The sequence below is a fragment of the Erpetoichthys calabaricus genome, chromosome 6 (assembly GCF_900747795.2).
Source record: "Erpetoichthys calabaricus chromosome 6, fErpCal1.3, whole genome shotgun sequence".
Lineage (NCBI taxonomy): Eukaryota > Metazoa > Chordata > Cladistia > Polypteriformes > Polypteridae > Erpetoichthys > Erpetoichthys calabaricus.
This window is the reverse complement of record NC_041399.2, coordinates 2,767,998-2,786,334: the sequence shown is the minus strand read 5'-3', so window position 1 is coordinate 2,786,334 and position 18,337 is coordinate 2,767,998. Positions and strand designations below refer to the sequence as shown.

The 18,337-nt window shown below is 46.2% G+C and overlaps 1 protein-coding gene across 1 annotated transcript; it reads left to right on the top strand.

Annotated features, from left to right (window-relative positions):
* The first annotated feature begins 1,564 nt into the window (after positions 1–1,564).
* On the top strand, positions 1,565–14,955 carry vim (vimentin). The gene is made up of 9 exons (XM_028803362.2): positions 1,565–2,199; positions 4,250–4,310; positions 6,312–6,407; positions 9,121–9,282; positions 9,637–9,762; positions 10,137–10,357; positions 11,928–11,971; positions 14,356–14,438; positions 14,526–14,955. Exons 1-9 carry the CDS (start codon positions 1,571–1,573, stop codon positions 14,583–14,585), a joined length of 1,482 nt encoding a protein of 493 aa, XP_028659195.1. The 5' UTR covers positions 1,565–1,570; the 3' UTR covers positions 14,586–14,955.
* Positions 14,956–18,337: the final 3,382 nt, after the last annotated feature.

The window sequence follows — 18,337 nt, the reverse complement described above, 5'->3', positions numbered from 1 at the left end:
AAAAACACCTGGGCCAAAACTGGGCACCACCCTTTACCACTCTGGTCTGGAGCCAGAGCTTCATGGAATGCCAGTCATTCAGCGGGCAACACCACACGTACAATGGCATAACCTCTAATGGCCAATTAGCATACTCTGCCCACATTTCGGATATAGAAAGAAGTGGAGCAGCACATGGGGGTCCCAAGAGAACGTGCAGACTCCACAAAGGGAGAGAGACATCGCGAGAAGTGCCAGCCTTTGAGCCCGGGCGCTGCGTCCCGTTGATCTTCTTTTAAGTCAGTGGCTCTCAGTCTGTGGGGCGGGCCCCCCTAGGGGGGCGCGAAGTAGCAAAAAGGGGGGCGCGAAGATGTGAAAAAAAGAAAACAAGAATCAAAAATACATCTAACTTAAACTACATTCTGATACTAGAAAAATAAATATGGAGTTAGATAAATGTCGCTAAAAGTTAAGTAGGTATAATAAAATATGCATCTATGATATATCATTAATTAAAAAAGAACAAATGGGTATTAGTGGGCTCCTTTCAAAAAAATGTTAGGGGGGCGATTAAAACTCGGGTCGCAAATACTTAAAGGTTGAGAAACGCTGTTTTAAGTGATGTTACATTGCTATGTGGCGCTCGCCTGACTCTTCTTCTTCTTCTTCTTCTTCTTCTTCTTGTTTCTTACTTCATGCTCAAGTAGGACGGTGGGCTGCTCTACGGCGGACTGGTCGCCGTGCAGAACTAGTCGGTGTTTTCCGGCCGGGATGAACCATTCAGATCTTAATCTGCCGAGATGTGGATTGGCCATTTTTAATTCTCCGATGCCGATCTCCATCACTGCCTCCCACCCCATTCACTTTCTAGACCCTCTTTTCTTTTCTGTTCTGTTCTTTTCTTTTCTTTTCACGAGCCCGTGGTTGCCGGGAGATGCAGCATGGCGCGAAGCTCAGGGTCCCGCCCTTGGCGACACGCCAGTCCATCTCTGATCACAATGAAGTAGCCCATCCGATCGGCGCGCTTTTCGCTGTCACGGTCCCGTTACTCCCCCCTAATCCCGTAAAGAATATCCGATTTGGACTCTTTTATAACTAGACAGCGGTGAGGACCTCCACCATTTGAGCGCTTAGGTGACAACTTCCAAAAAAACGACAAAGTTGCAGATTCTTTCGGTGTCGCTGCGCGAGTCGCGTCCCCAGCACCAAGCTCAAACTCTCGTGCGCAGCCTTGTGGTGACGTGCGCCGCTGCAGACTAGCGAAGCGCACCAGTGAGGCGTACAGATTTGGCTTCGCTAGGAGTAAGAAAGATACACTTGGCGCGAACGGTGCGCCTCATCGGGGACTTTTCTGCAATGAAAAAAGTACAGGGAGCCAATTAAAGCTTAGGATGAAATGAAAACCGTTAAGTCATCCGAAGTTTCTGAAGAGCGCGCGGCGCATCCCAGCCCCAACACCGCCCTCTCGTCCCGCCCTCGCTCGCTCTCATCATTTGTCAGCGCAGCTGTCAATCACGCCAAGGCCCGTTATACGTGATGTGAAGGGCGTGCTGGCAGGCGGACTCTGTATAAATAAAAGTGCGCTGACTCGATGCGCCCCTTGCAGGAGCCGCTCTTGGGTCTGGCACACGGCACTTGTAAACTTCCACACCACGCAGAAAAAGAAAAAAACCAAAAGGATTACAACATGAGCAGCCGTCAGTCATCGTCTTCCTACAAGAGGATTTTCGGCGGACCTTCCGTCGTGTCCAGCCGGACCTCTTACAGCACCCGCCAGTATGCCAGTCCCCCCGTCCGTTCCAGGGTGTCCTACAGTACCCGCAGCGCGCCTTCTCTCTTTGCCACCAAAGCCACGTCGGTGCGACTCCGCAGCAGCGCTCCCATGCCCATGCTCTCGTCGGACACGCTCGACTTCGCCCTGACCGATGCCATCAACACGGAGTTCAAAGCCAACCGCACCAATGAGAAGGCGGAGATGCAGCACCTGAACGACAGATTCGCCAGCTACATCGAGAAAGTGAGGTTTCTGGAGCAGCAGAACAAGATCTTGTTGGCCGAGTTGGAGCAGCTCAAAGGCAAGGGCACATCGCGCATCGGGGACCTGTACGAGCAGGAGATGCGGGAGCTGAGGCGCCAGGTGGACCAGCTGACCAACGAGAAAGCCCGCACGGAGGTGGAGCGCGACAACCTGCTCGACGACATCCAGAGGCTCAGAGACAAGTAAGTGACTCCAGGGTGGGGGGTTTTGTGCCAACTACTCTGTAACTGAGTCTGCTGCGTCTGGTGGCCAGGGCTTTCGTCAGCGCAGAAAAGTTTAGAACGGGTCTCGCAAAACTTGTGGCTACCCAGGCTGAGCTCATAGTCGTTCGTGCCAGCCAACGCCTGTGCCCACGCCCATGGGGGGGGCGGGGGTGGGGTAGGGGGCTCTTTGGGGTGTGGCGGAAAAAAAGTTATTCTTAGACGAGGCGTTTAAGATGAAGAATCCAAGATTTGGAACTTTAGTGCGGGGTGGGGAAGGGGGCGGGATTGAGGGGAACAAAGGAGAAAAAAAAAAACGGACCAAGGCTTGCCAGTCTGAAATGTAACTTAAAACTTTAATATTATTTGAGAAAAAAAATACAAAAACCAAAAAAAGTGAAATGCGACATTAAGAATTTCTGTAGAAAGTGCGAGTACTGAACAGCCGTGCGCCGCTATGATTGCAAAACGCGGCTAAAAATCCGTTTAAAATTAAAACAAGGAAGATAACGGAACTGCGAGCACGAGCACGAGCACGAGCACTCTATGATGAGCGCGAGTATTAGAACGCTGGAGGGAAGTCGGAAATTAAAACGAGGGAATGAGACACACCGGACATCCCAATAGACCCCGCAGTTTTAGGAAGCCTCGGAGTCGGAAAAGGCAGCCGCGTACGGGACGCCTGCTGAACTACTGAAGGGCACAGAGAATACTGATTTAGAGAGCGTAGATAACGGCCCGATGCCACGGCACCGGCCGCACCACTGAGCCCTGTAACGTATTCAGATAATTAGATAGGATAACGCAGGAGTAATGTGTCCGCATGAGGCGTTCTGAGAGCCAGAAGTCTGCGTGTCATTCATTCATTCATTCATTTATTCCGAGTGAATGCGTTTTGTTTGAGAATGTCAATGGAAGAGTGTTATCTATCTATCTATCTATCTATCTATCTATCTATCTATCTATCTATCTATCTATCTATCTATCTATCTATCTATCTATCATATAGTGCCTTTCATATCTATCTATCTATCTATCTATCTATCTATCTATCTATCTATCTATCTATCTATCTATCTATCTATCTATCATATAGTGCCTTTCATATCTATCTATCTATCTATCTATCTATCTATCTATCTATCTATCTATCTATCTATCTATCTATCTATCTATCTATCTATCTATCATATTGTGCCTTTTGTAAATCTATCCATCTATTTTCTTATAGTGCCTTTCATATGCATCTGTTCAGTTTAGTTATTTAGGGCGGGCACTTTTTTTAGAGAGCTATATATAGAGTCCCAAAAAGTGAATAGAGGAACTGTGGCATAGACAGACAGACAGACAGACAGATAGATAGATAGATAGATAGATAGATAGATAGATAGATAGATAGATAGATAGATAGATAAAGCACCATATAAGAAAGTCAGATAAATACTAAAGGTGTTCTATGCAATTAGATAGACAGTAAATGAAAGGCGCTATATCACGTGAACATTTGCATTCTATCGCGTCTCGTTTCTTCCTACTTTGGCGTGGAGGACATGTTTGATTGAGCACTTTGTTGCGGTGCTTATTCTGAGGTGAGTAGAGCTTCACTGCTGAGTGACTTTTCCTCTTTTCTCTGTAATGTTGTCCTTGATCGTCTGTCTGTCTGTCTGTCTGTGAGTGAGGTTTTTGTGGCCGTCCCTATCTAAAGGTAATTTTCCTTAACGGTTTCTGTGTGTCCCGTGTTACTCATTTATTAATTTGTATGAGGCGTGCTGGTGTAGTGACTGGCACTGTAAGCTCACAGCTCTGAACAGCAGGCTTGTTTGGTTTGCTGGCCTGCTGTGAGTGAGTGAGTGCACCCCCTATGTAAGTAAGTATTATATAGCGTCTTCACATTTTATAGTGCCTTTCTCCAAAACTCAGTCTATGTCTTATATCGTGTCTCCCACCTATTGATTTTTTGTTTTCCAGCCCCGGGTGTGGCCGTGTCTCCTATTGTGGGTCTCACTTTGTCCTTTCTTGTTGTCTCTTGCAGGCTTCAAGATGAGATGATGCAGCGAGAGGAATCTGAGACCACCTTGCAGAGTTTCAGACAAGTATGTGTCTTCTTCTTCTTTCCCTTTTTGTTTCTTCTGTACAGTTCTGTGCTGATGCCAAACTGACCTGCTGGCATCACTTCTTCTAAGACCCGAGTTGCCACGTTTTACTGAGCGGTGGAGTACAGTGATAATCTGCTCCAGGGCTGAGGCTGCCGTGGCGCCCGGTTTGTGGCCTGAGTGGTCTTTACTTATTCATCACGGCCTCTGACAGCGACTCCCATGAGAGGGGAGATGTCCCCAGATGATGCCCCTCAGTTGATGTGGCTCCATCACACAAACGTGTCTGGTGCTTTTCTCTTACTTGCTCCTTCTGTCTTCTCCGTGTCACTTCATGTGAGGGCAGATTGGCTCCAGATGGACCTGGCCATAGCGTCTGACCTCGGAGGAGACGCCTGTCGTGGTAACTTGAGGCCTCCTGGCTCTGCTCCAGCGGCCAAACAATAGCCGAGGCACAGCTGCACGGCTGAGCCGGAGCTCCGGGGGCTTCCCTTCAGCTTTCGGGGGGATGCAGCTGTGGTTTGGGCATCGGAGTGGGGTGGTGTCAGAGCTGCTAATGCCATTAGGCAATCACCGGGGGAAGTGACTAAGTGACTTGCCCTTCAGGCTGCAGTGTGTGATAATCAGGATTAGCGTTTTATTGTATAGTGGCACGCCATATGTAACACAGCCAGTCAAGGGGTTGGGCATGGCACTTAATAGAGCAGGAATGCCTAGTAGGCATTGAACGCCCTGGCAGTTCCACCAGTGAGGTTAAAGCTGGTACTGCTGCCCACTTTAACCCCCCAACCCCCCCCCAATAATGGCTAATGTCCATCCCTGCCAACCACTGCAGTGCCAGCGTGCCACATCTGAAATGTTCTGCTACGCATTAAAAAAAAAAAAAAAAGAAAGAAAGGAAGGAAGGATGGTGCCCAAGTGCCAGTATCTGTTCATATCTTATGTCAGTCACTTCAGGCGATGCCCGCCTCTCAGGAAATGATGAGCACACAACGCTAGGTGTTTCCTTTTTTAAATCTTACCACCATGGCGGCCCTCCTGCCACATGGGAGGCACAGGTTTTGCACCTAAATTGGCTTCCGTTTTACTTGAGTCAGGAAATTAAATGCAAATCCGCACCCACACACACACACGCGCACACACACACACACACACACACACACACACACACACGCACGCGCACACCCACACACACATACATATACATACACATTCATCTGTGTGTACCATAAGTGGGGGGGGGGAGTGTGATCTCTCTGTCCTCAGATGCCCACTGGCCACACACACACACACACACACACGGCCATCTGTTCTGAAAAGCCTCTTAAGGGTCAACAGAGCCAAGCCATCTAAGTACAGAGCAGGTGACCACACCAGTACATGTGTATTCATAATATAGTGTCCATCTTAACACGTGCCATGGGTAGAGTGGGCACCGGAATGGGCATCACTCTTATTTGCCTCTGTATTGCACCAGCTGATTCTGTGCCTCCCATGGTGGTGGCATTTCTGTGTATCTCAACTGCTGCAGAAATGCCAGGGCACAGGTGCAGAGGAACCCAAAGGCCACTAGAGGGCCACCTAAAGTGGGGGTCTGGGACTTTGAAGGGAAATATAAAGAGATGCTTTAGGTCATTAGTGGCACAGTGACATTGTCACCTGCATGTGCTAATGAACTATGAAACACGTCGCCTCCCTCCGGCATGATGATTGGTGACAGAGAGATATGAAAGGCGCTATATAATCGGTTTAAGTGTACAGAGATCTGTGAAAGCCTTCCTTCCACGTGCCAATCAACACTCAACATGTCACCCCTCTCTAATGCCATGGCCAGTGAGTACAACTTTCTGAGTCTTTATGAAGCCCCCCGTGAGCCAATGTTTTACTTCCTTCAGAGCAGATCTAGGAGACGTTACTAATTAAACTCCGAGCGCCTTCCGCCCATCTGGCTTTGAACATTAATGGCTGACAGAGCTCCTCCTGTCATTTGTGTCCCCTCAGGATGTGGACAACGCTTCCTTGGCACGCCTGGACCTCGAGCGCAAGGTGGAGTCCCTGCAAGAAGAAATCGCCTTCCTCAAGAAGCTCCATGAGGAGGTGAGTGGACTCTTGGACACCAAGGGCTGGTGACAGAGTGTCCTGTCCCTTGGGATGTCTCTCTGATTCATTGTCGGGCACTTAGGGGGTGAAGGTTTCAGGGTCCTTCAGGGTTGGGTCATTTGTGGGAGATGGGCAGGCCGTGAAGTCATTCACTGTATGGTACTGAGGGGGCACTGGGAGAGAAGATGGTGTCTTGTGTGCCATGGAGAACAGTGCTGGGACTTTCTGGGGTCAACAGTGTTAGTGTCAATCAGGGGCTGGGGGTCCCACTAAAAGATCTCATGTGCAAATCAAGAGGGTGCTTTGAATCACAAGAACCTGTTATGGAATGTTCCGGGTTTGGGAGGTTTTGCCACCCATTACATTACAAAGTCAAGTCAAGTTGGGGAGCATGCACTGGTACATTACAAAGTACATTACAAAGCAGTGAGCAAATTCACAGGACCACCATACTAATACTGAGTAGGACCTCCTTTCCTCTCGGCTCTTTGTGGCATGGATTCCACAAATGTTGGACACATTTCTTGGAGGTTCTGGTCCATGTTGGCATGATTGTGGATTTGCCAGCTGCACACTCCTGCTGCCAACCTCGGGTTCTACCGCATCCCAAAGGTGTTGAACTGGACTCAGGTCTGGTGACTGAGAAGGCCACCGAAGTCATTGTCACGTTCAAGAATCCACTAATGCTGCTTTATCATGCTGGAAGTGGCCATTAGAAGATTGCGGCCATGAAGGTATGCACTTGGTCAGCAGCAACACTCAAATCAGCAATGGCATTCAAGCAATGATTGACTGGCATTAACAGGAACAAAGTATGCCATTCCACCACCACCACCTCCAGCCTGGATAGTTGGCACAAGTTATGATAGGTGTGTGGATTCATGCTGGTGGTGCTAATCCTCTCTGTGCCTCCGCAGAAACAGATTCATGAGACCAGGCTATGTCCTTCCAGTCTTTAGCTGTCCAGTTGTGCCCACTGCCGCCTCGGCTGTCTGCCCTTGGAGTGGAGCCCAGTGTGCTCTTCTGCCGTTTTAGCCCAACCACTTGAAGGTCATCACCGTGTTCTGCATTCCAAGATGCTTTTCTCCTCACCAGCCTTCAGGTCAGCTCCAGGCAGTCTGGCCGTTCTCTGCTGGCATCCAAGTGGCACTCGCTGGATGTTTTTTTTTTGTCTATGGTGCCATTCTGAGTAAACTCTAGAGACCGTTGTGTGTGAAAATCTCAGGAGATCGGCAGTTCTGGAAATACTCAGACCAGCCTGATGGGCACCATCAAGCATGCCTTGATGTTCCATATGTGGTGTGTGTGTGTATTGGGTTTGAATACAACATGGGAGGTCTGAAACTTGAAGGTGGTCCTCATGAGAAGGACCTTCGAGTCACGGTGGGCTCATCACTATCGACATTTAAACAGCTGACAGAAGGCTAATAGGATGTGAGGGTATAATTTATAGTGCCATGATGTGTGGAGGTCAAGTCCAGAGTCTGGAGTGTTGTGTTCAGTTTAGGTCTCCATACTGCAGAAAAGACAAAGCAGCACTCGAGAAAGTCCACAGAAGAGATGAACGTCATCATGTCTGAGCAGAGACCAGGAGGTGACCTGACTGAAGTGCGTAAGGTTAGAAAGGGTCTGAGCACAGGGCAGTGAGGTCTTCAACAGGACGATGTGTTGTGCAGTCCACCGGCCAAAAGAGTCATCACCTCTGGCTGAATCTTATCAAATAGCAGGTAACTCCTCAGGAGACTGAAGAACAGCTGCAGTTCTGTCCGACGTGGACACCACCAGTTTTGGGGACATCAGCTTTCATTCACACTTCCAGCTCCGACTCGTTTCTCTCATTTTTCCAAGTCGCCCCACTGATTTTCTATGGGATCTCAGTCTGGGGATTTTGTGGGCCAGTCGAGATACGAGAAAGCTTCAGAATGTTCTTTGTGTTCTTCACACACGCTTCTGGTCCTGTGCCCATGACACTTGTCATGCTGGAAAGGCTGGGGTAGCCATTCTGCATTCACTCTGGAGATGAAGCACTAAAGGTCACACCCAAGGCTTCTTCCAGCACCTCCTTTACACAGGCAGAGGGGTTTGAAAGTAATCAACCAGAGCTGGAACACCTGTAGGAATTGTTTTGGTGTGACAATGTATGACACACTGAGACAGCCACCATCTGTGAGCACCATCTTTTGGCCACAATCCTGGTGACAATTAGTGGTTGACTACGATGTGTGTATGGCACTGATGGAAGACCCATTGGACAGCACACTTGACACACCCGCAGAGTTGGCATCTTCCTGTCCACTGTGCCCTTCGGCCTGACCGAACCCGATAATCCCTGTTTGTACCAATCATTCACATCTGTCACGTGACCCATCGTTCACGAAGAGACCCAACCATCCGTGGCAAACCACTGCTCCCCATCACTCTTTGAACCCGTCACACACGACACAGCTATTTGAAAGGGGTGCCCTCTGTTGGTGTCTGAAATGCGTGGAACTTCTTATGCAGGCACTGACTGGTGACATTATACTGTATAAGTGTGTGTATGAGGTGTTTGTCCGTGATGAGGTCACGCATGTGCACATGTATGACTACACTGCCCCCCCCCAGGCGGTACGCTGTGACCACATGCTGTTCATTCGAGATGCTGAGATAAGCAGGCACAGCACAGCGTTCCTCATTCTCACATCCATCCATTTATGACCTTCTCTTTCAGGAAATTGCCGAGCTCCAAGCCCAGATTCAGAATCAGCACATCCAGATCGACATGGACGTGGCCAAGCCGGACCTCACTGCTGCCCTGCGGGACGTGCGCCTGCAGTACGAGAACCTCGCTGCCAAGAACATCACTGAGTCTGAGGATTGGTACAAGTCCAAGGTAAGTCGCCAGGCTCAGGGTGACGCTAACTGGCATCCCCATCTAGGCCAGCAGTACTTGTGGCACACATTGCCAGTCTTGTCTGTTTCATTCCTCTTTCTTGCTGGGTGTCTTGTCGGCTCGTTGCTCAAGACCCCTCATATAGCGCCTTCTTCACTGTTAACTCCAATCATATGCTTTCTGATTCTCTGCTTTCTTTAACTTCACCCACTTCTGCCGGATGTGCCACTGATAGCCGCTCCTTAAGTGAGCAGTAGTTTGAAAGGCGCTATATGGATGGGCCGAGCCAGTATGGGACGTCTGAATCAGATCTAGAAGGTGCTGCTCACTGTCTGTCTCATTTCTTTCCTGAAGTTTGCAGATCTTTCTGAAGCTGCTGCCCGCAACAATGATGCCCTTCGCCAGGCCAAGCAGGAGAGCACTGAGTTCCGCCGTCAAGTGCAGGCCCTGACCTGTGAAGTTGATGCCCTTAAAGGAACCGTGAGTAGCCCATTGAAGTGGTCTTCAGAGTGAACCCAGATCCCACTGCTCCACCTACCTGACGTACCTGTCTCAATGTGTGGACTGGTAAATGGGTGGGTGGCTAAGCTGAAATGCCACCCTGAGACTAAGAGATGCCCAGAACATCACCCTGTCTGTTATGTGTCTATTTGGGATGTTTTATGGTCATGTGGCACAAGCTTGTAATAAAACTGCTGGCATGCCCTGGGTGGCCAGATTGGTCTGGTACTTGACTGCCAACTTTTTAGTCATGCCTGAATGACCATTAAGTATAAGGCCCACCAAATGTCCCCCAAACAAGACAGGACAGAGCTGACAGGCAGCACCCTGACACACACTCTGCTTTTCCACAGAACGAGTCTCTGGAGCGCCAGATGCGTGAGATGGAAGAGAACTTTGCCCACGAGGCAGCCAACTACCAGGACACGATCGCCCGTCTACAGGATGACATCCAGAACATGAAGGAGGAGATGGCCCGCCACCTGCGCGAGTACCAGGATCTGCTGAATGTCAAGATGGCGTTGGACATCGAGATCGCCACCTACAGGAAGCTGCTGGAAGGCGAGGAGAGCCGGTAAGGAGGCTTCACATGTTGAGAGTCACTCAGGGTTAGGGTGGCAGAAATCGTGAAGTTCCAGTCCTAATATGGTGGTGGGGACTCAGGGTCATTTCTGTAGGACAGAACACACAGTCCCAAGTGGTAAGCTCAATCTGTGCCGGTCACTAAACCCTCTTGGAGTATTCGCTTTCAAGTCCAGGCTCTACCACTCTCCTCCATGGGTGACTTAAAGGCCAATCTGCACTGGCTGCTAGTCACCCACCTCAGAGAACCCTCTCTGGAGACATTTTGGGACCAGCAGAGTCGAATATCACCCTGTGAGTATGTGCCACATTGAATTGAGGTACTGCCGTCTTCTGGCACCCAGTGTTATTGGTGACTTATGGATCATCCCTGCTGGCAGGAGAATACCAACAGCACTATTTGCCCAACTCACAGTGTACCTGTCTGACCAACTTTACTATGACCCTGTAAGTGACCTCCCTGGTGCTCACCCCATGTCAGCCAAGGTATTGTCACCTAGTGGCACCTGGTGTTATTAGTGACTTAAGGGTCATTCCATGTGGATTGAGAATACCAACAATGACATTTGCCCATCTCACAGCAAATCCACATGACCAGCTGTGGGGCTGGCAGTGCCAGGTATCATCTTTTGAGTATCCTCTGTGGTTTTCACACCACACAGACTGAGGTACTGTGCCCTTGTGGCACCCAGTGTAACTGACGACTCATGGGTCATTCCATGTGACATGAAGATGCCAAATGTGCAGTTTGCTCGCCTACATTTTCACTGGTACCCACCCCAGACTGATTGAGGTACTGCCCACCAATGGCACCCGGTGTTATTAGTGACTTAATGGTCATTTCACGTGGCTTGAGAATGTCAATGATGCCTTCGCTTATCTCACAGTACACCCTGGTGACCAGCTTTAGGACTGGCAGTGCCAAGTAGGATCCCATCTGGTGCTCACACTGCGTGAGTTACTGCCCCCTAGTGGCACCCAATGTAACTAGCATCTCATGGGTCATTCCATGTGACATGAAAATGCCAAAAAGTTCAATTCGCCCACCTAAACTTGAACTGGTGCCTGCCCCACACTGATTGATGTACTGCCCCCCTGGCAGCCCACACATCTTTCCAGAGATGCAACCCAGACACCTGCTACATCAGGGTGTTTGTTTTTTTTTATTGCCAGTAGGGTGGCACAGACCACCACAGGCTCCCAGTTTCGTGCCCTGCAGACATGCAGTAGGGGTCCAGTTAGCATGACTGGCTCATGATTTGTACGTGGGCATCTCTGACCAACATTCCTTGTCACTGGTGAGCAGATATCAGGCTGGGCTGTGGTCACTTCACCTGCTGTAGATGATGGGCTAAGGTGTGACCCCCCCCCACCAAGTTCAGACCAGATGGTCAGATAATGAGTGTGACATGAATGAAAGGTGCTATATAATTACTGTAGGTAACTGCTGGATTCTTATTTCAAAGTGACATTTAATCAAAGAGCCAATTTAAAATGCCAACAGGCAGAGAAACGCTGGACCCTCGGGTGACTTTCCTCTCTCTCTTCTCTTTGCTTTGTAGGATCTCTGCACCGCTGCCCACCTTTGCTTCTCTGAACCTAAGAGGTGAGTTCCATGCTGGCTGCTCCGAGGGGGTCTGGGCACTCGTGGATGGCTGTGATCCTAATGCCAATGTGACACTATATCAAGGCAGCTTTTTGGTCTTTCTATTAAAAGTACAGATGGGTGCCACCTGCAGCATGAATCAGTAAACACTACAGACAGTTCAAACATAGCTGCCATGTTAAGTGTACATACGGGGTGGGGGGGGGGGGTGGGGTACAGGTGGCATTGCTCCATTGTGTGCTACATCTGAGTCACTTGTACCTCATCATCGAGGTCATAAAACTTGTCATCTTCCTGAGAGTCAGCTGTTTATCTATCCATCCATTCATTTTCATCTACTTATCCAGACTCACGTCCTGGGGGCAACAGTCCAAGCGAAGATGCCCAGATGTCCCTTTCCCCTGTGACCTCCTCCACCTGTCCTGGGAGGGGGGTACAGAGGGGTTCACAGGCCAGTCTGGAGATATCGTCTCACCAGTGTGTCACACATCTACCAGGAGACCTCTTAATATCTTACTCAAATGTCCCAAACTTGCTTGACTTTAGGCCCCACCTGAATGTCTGCCCTCCTCAGCAGGTCTGTAAGGCTGAGCCCAGACCCCAAATGAAGGAAGCCCGTTGGCACCGCTTGTATCCGTGGTCTCATTCTTTCAGTCACTGCCCACAGCTCATGGCCACAGGTGAGGGTCGGAGTGAGAGTTTTTGGATGAGCTCCCCTCTTCACCGTGACTGAGTGGTCTGATGTCCACATGAATGTTGGTCTCCTGCTCCCTTCTTCTCTCAGTCGTGAACTTGAGACCTGGAGATATTTCAACTTCTCGTCTTGAGGCAGCACCTCACCCCCAACCTGGAGAGGGCGCAAGATACTGCAGAGTTTCTCCAGCGTCCCTGTTAGATGTCCAGCCATGTCTGGAAGGACCCTGTGGTGCCAAGAATCACCAGAATATGTGGGTCCCTTTGCACAGAGCTTCATATAGTTGAACGGTTTTTCCTTGGTGGTACATTTTGTTGTGATCTCCAAGCTAGCTGGGGATCAGGTCCTTAAAATGAGAGATGGCACACTGGGACAAGTTGACTTGGGATCCTTACTGGGCCGGGACGCCAGTATCACAGAAGGACAGGGGAAGGCAATGTGTGCAGGTCATTGTCTCCCCCCACACGTTAGATGGCACCGTCCCTGGGCTACAGTACCCCTGCAGATATCCATGGAGCATTATGGGAATTGTAGTTCTTTGGATCAGCCCTGTGGGCTTCTGTGGGTGCGCTGAAAGGCCACATTGTTGGGCTTCAAACGTACCCAGAAGTATTCCTGAGCCACAGTTTCGGGACACTGGAAGGTTCTGTATAAAAGGAGCCATATGGGAAGCCAAGAGGAGGAAGTCGAGTGAAAGAGAGACGGAAGTTTGATTTATATTTTGTGAGTCGTTGAAACGTTTCCCACAATGCAACCGTTTGTCCTCACTGGGACTTGTGTACGAGCCATTGTGTTAGGTGTTTGGGTGCTGCAACGCCCCCTGGCAGTCACGGAGGACAAATCAAAAAGTAAAGGTAATTTGAAAATTACGCGATGACTGCAATGGATAGAAGCCCACGCAATGCAACATGTTTGTGGTGGCTTATGGGTAGTCTGAACCCACACTGTGCCGTTCAGTTTTCAAAATGTTTTTGGTCTTTGCTCTCCTTTCGACTGCTTTGGCGGTGCCTTTTACTTTCGTAAGCACAACACGTTTAGCTTTGGATTTTAAGATTGAAGGTGCGAATCGAGACACTCGCTGAGGCGTTGGGGTGCCAACTCGGCCGCTGTCTCGTTGTGGGACACAAAACAAAGCAGAAGAGGCTTGTGCCACTCGCGCGTCTCATGGTCAGCTCAGGTCACAAGACCACCTCCATCTCTGGGCTCTCTGTTTTATATCAGGGAGGGGCGGAGCTTCTGACACCCAGTGGTGGGGGGCGTGGCTAGGTGCTGTGAAGGTAGCACCCCCCTTCCTGATCACCTGTGTCTTATGGGAGGTCCCCACCCGTGACAAACGCTTTTACTTTCGTCCCTAATCGTGACTATGCCTTATCTCCTGGTGCCTTCTCTTAATAAATCTCACCACCATTTTTAGCTTTGGTCGTACGCAAAGACCCAATGAAGTTTGACCAGCGCATCTGAGCAGGCCAGATGAGAGACCCCTTTACTGATGTCTTGTGTTATTATGACCCACAGACGCCTTTGTTAAGGTGTGCGACTATCCAAAGTAACACGTAATCTAAAAGAACCTAAAGTGTAAGGCGTCACACGGAAAACGTAGTGAGAGTCCACCCAGACGTGACCTTCTACCCCAAACTCAGCTCTTCAGGTCCGTCCACACTGACACACCACATGTGCTTCTCTTTTGCAGAAACAAGCCTGGAGTCGAGGCCCATTGCCGACTCCGTGTCTAAGAAGGTGCTCATCAGGACCATCGACACCAGAGATGGCCAGGTAGGTCACAGCTTTGACGGTCAGCCTCCCGAGTTTCGTTGATGTTCTCGTTTCCTGACCTCCGTCTGCCTCCTCCTCCTCCTTTAGGTCATCAGTGAATCCACCCAGCACCATGAAGGCCTAGACCTGGACCTGGACCTGGAATAAGCAGAAGGAGCAGTGCAGCCAGCCAGAAGACAATCTCCGTTTCCTGAAGACACACACACACACCACACACACCAGACACACACACACAGAGCTTTCAAGTGCCTTTCTGTGGTTCTATGAGGAGCGACACATAGAATTCTGTTAGAATGTAGCCTTTGTAGGTCGGCGGAGGCCTTCGTGACCACTCCTGTTCTTCAGGCCAGCCGGCCACCAAGTCTCTAGCTTACCACTTAGATCATTTTGGCAGCATCTTGGCAACATTTTCTTTTTTATTCCAATTAAAATTGCTTTTTCCACGTGATGTGAATGCTGACCCGAGTTGACGCTTGAGAAAGTCAATAAAGGTGTGGGAAAAAAAAAAAAAATAAAACTCGCCTCTCATTTTGTGTTTTTGATTCATTTCTCTCCACGTCTTCAACCGAGTGTGGACATCCTGAATGGTCAGTCAGGCATCAGACTGGAGCCCCCAAGGCTGCCCGTTCTGCCTCCGCCTCACACTCCACTTACCTGGCTGTATAGGGCTGCTCCGGCGTGAGACTGGAGGCACCTCTGAGCAGAACGGGACGGCCCCCCATCCACACAGAGACCATCACTTCAGCTGGGCTGAACATTACAGCCCAACCAAAGACACCGAGCCCACCTGAGCTGCTCCTGGAACTTCTGAGATGATCACCACAGCCGGGAAGAGCACCTCAGTTCAGGGTTTAGAGCTACAGCACTGCAGATAAGCAGGATAAGAGCTTCGGAATAAGATGGCGTCATAATCCCTGGGGCCTTCTGTCCACATTCCTGGGAGCATTAGGCTGAGGAATGTCGGCCAAAACGTCTCCTTTCACTTTCCTTCAAAATAACTGCAATTTCCACTCCAAATTAGGAAGAAATGAGGCACAGTAGAATGCACCTGTTTACTTTATACAGCGCCTCTCATCTATCGATCTATCATATAGTGCCTTTCATATCTATGTATCTATCTATCTATCTATCTATCTATCTATCTATCTATCTATCTATCTATCTATCTATCTATCTATCTATCTATCTATGAATTATATAGTGCCTTTCATCTATCTATCTATCTATCTATCTATCTATCTATCTATCTATCTATCTATCTATCTATCTATCTATGAATTATATAGTGCCTTTCATCTGTCTATCTATCTATCTATGAATTATATAGTGCCTTTCATCTATCTATCTATCTATCTATCTATCTATCTATCTATCTATCTATCTATGAATTATATAGTGCCTTTCATCTATCTATCTATCTATCTATCTATCTATCTATCTATCTATCTATCTATCTATCTATCTATCATATAGTGCCTTTCATATCTATCTATCTATCTATCTATCTATCTATCTATCTATCTATCTATCTATCTATCTATCTATCTATCTATCTATCTATCTATCTATCATATAGTGCCTTTCATATCTATCTATCTATCTATCTATCTATCTATCTATCTATCTATCTATCTATCTATCTATCTATCATATAGTGCCTTTCACATCTATCTATCATATAGTGCCTTTCATGTCTATCTATCTATCTATCTATCTATCTATCTATCTATCTATCTATCTATCTATCTATCTATCTATCTTTCTATCTATGAATTATATAGTGCCTTTCATCTATCTATCTATCTATCTATCTATCTATCTATCTATCTATCTATCTATCTACCATATAGTGCCTTTCATCTATCTATCTATCTATCTATCTATCTATCTATCTATCTATCTATCTATCTATCTATCTATCTATCTATGAATTATATAGTGCCTTTCATCTGTCTATCTATCTATCTATGAATTATATAGTGCCTTTCATCTATCTATCTATCTATCTATGAATTATATAGTGCCTTTCATCTATCTATCTATCTATCTATCTATCTATCTATCTATCTATCTATCTATCTATCTATGTATCTATCTATCTATCTATCTATCTATGAATTATATAGTGCCTTTCACCTGTCTATCTATCTATCTATGAATTATATAGTGCCTTTCATCTATCTATCTATCTATCTATCTATCTATCTATCTATCTATCTATCTATCTATCTATGAATTATATAGTGCCTTTCACCTGTCTATCTATCTATCTATCTATGAATTATATAGTGCCTTTCATCTATCTATCTATCTATCTATCTATCTATCTATCTATCTATCTATCTATCTATCTATCTATCTATCTATCTATCTATTATATAGTGCCTTTCATATCTATCTATCTATCTATCTATCTATCTATCTATCTATCTATGAATTATATAGTGCCTTTCATCTATCTATCTATCTATCTATGAATTATATAGTGCCTTTCATCTATCTATCTATCTATCTATCTATCTATCTATCTATCTATCTATCTATGTATCTATCTATCTATGAATTATATAGTGCCTTTCACCTGTCTATCTATCTATCTATCTATGAATTATATAGTGCCTTTCATCTATCTATCTATCTATCTATCTATCTATCTATCTATCTATCTATCTATCTATCTATCTATCTATCTATCTATCTATTATATAGTGCCTTTCATATCTATCTATCTATCTATCTATCTATCTATCTATCTATCTATCTATCTATCTATCTATGAATTATATAGTGCCTTTCATCTGTCTATCTATCTATCTATGAATTATATAGTGCCTTTCATCTATCTATCTATCTATCTATCTATCTATCTATCTATCTATCTATCTATCTATCTATCTATCTATCTATCTATGAATTATATAGTGCCTTTCACCTGTCTATCTATCTATCTATGAATTATATAGTGCCTTTCATCTATCTATCTATCTATCTATCTATCTATCTATCTATCTATCTATCTATCTATCTATCTATCTATGAATTATATAGTGCCTTTCACCTGTCTATCTATCTATCTATCTATGAATTATATAGTGCCTTTCATCTATCTATCTATCTATCTATCTATCTATCTATCTATCTATCTATCTATCTATCTATCTATCTATTATATAGTGCCTTTCATATCTATCTATCTATCTATCTATCTATCTATCTATCTATCTATCTATCTATCTATCTATCTATCTATGAATTATATAGTGCCTTTCATCTGTCTATCTATCTATCTATGAATTATATAGTGCCTTTCATCTATCTATCTATCTATCTATCTATCTATCTATCTATCTATCTATCTATCTATCTATCTATCTATCTATCTATCTATCTATCTATCTATGAATTATATAGTGCCTTTCACCTGTCTATCTATCTATCTATCTATGAATTATATAGTGCCTTTCATCTATCTATCTATCTATCTATCTATCTATCTATCTATCTATCTATCTATCTATGAATTATATAGTGCCTTTCACCTGTCTATCTATCTATCTATCTATCTATCTATCTATCTATCTATCTATCTATCTATCTATCTATCTATCTATGAATTATATAGTGCCTTTCACCTGTCTATCTATCTATCTATCTATCTATCTATCTATCTATCTATCTATCTATCTATCTATCTATCTATCTATCTATCTATCTATCTATCTATCTATTATATAGTGCCTTTCATCTATCTATCTATCTATCTATCTATCTATCTATCTATCTATCTATCTATCTATCTATCTATCTATCTATGAATCATATAGTGCCTTTCATCTATCTATCTATCTATCTATCTATCTATCTATCTATCTATCTATCTATCTATCTATCTATCTATC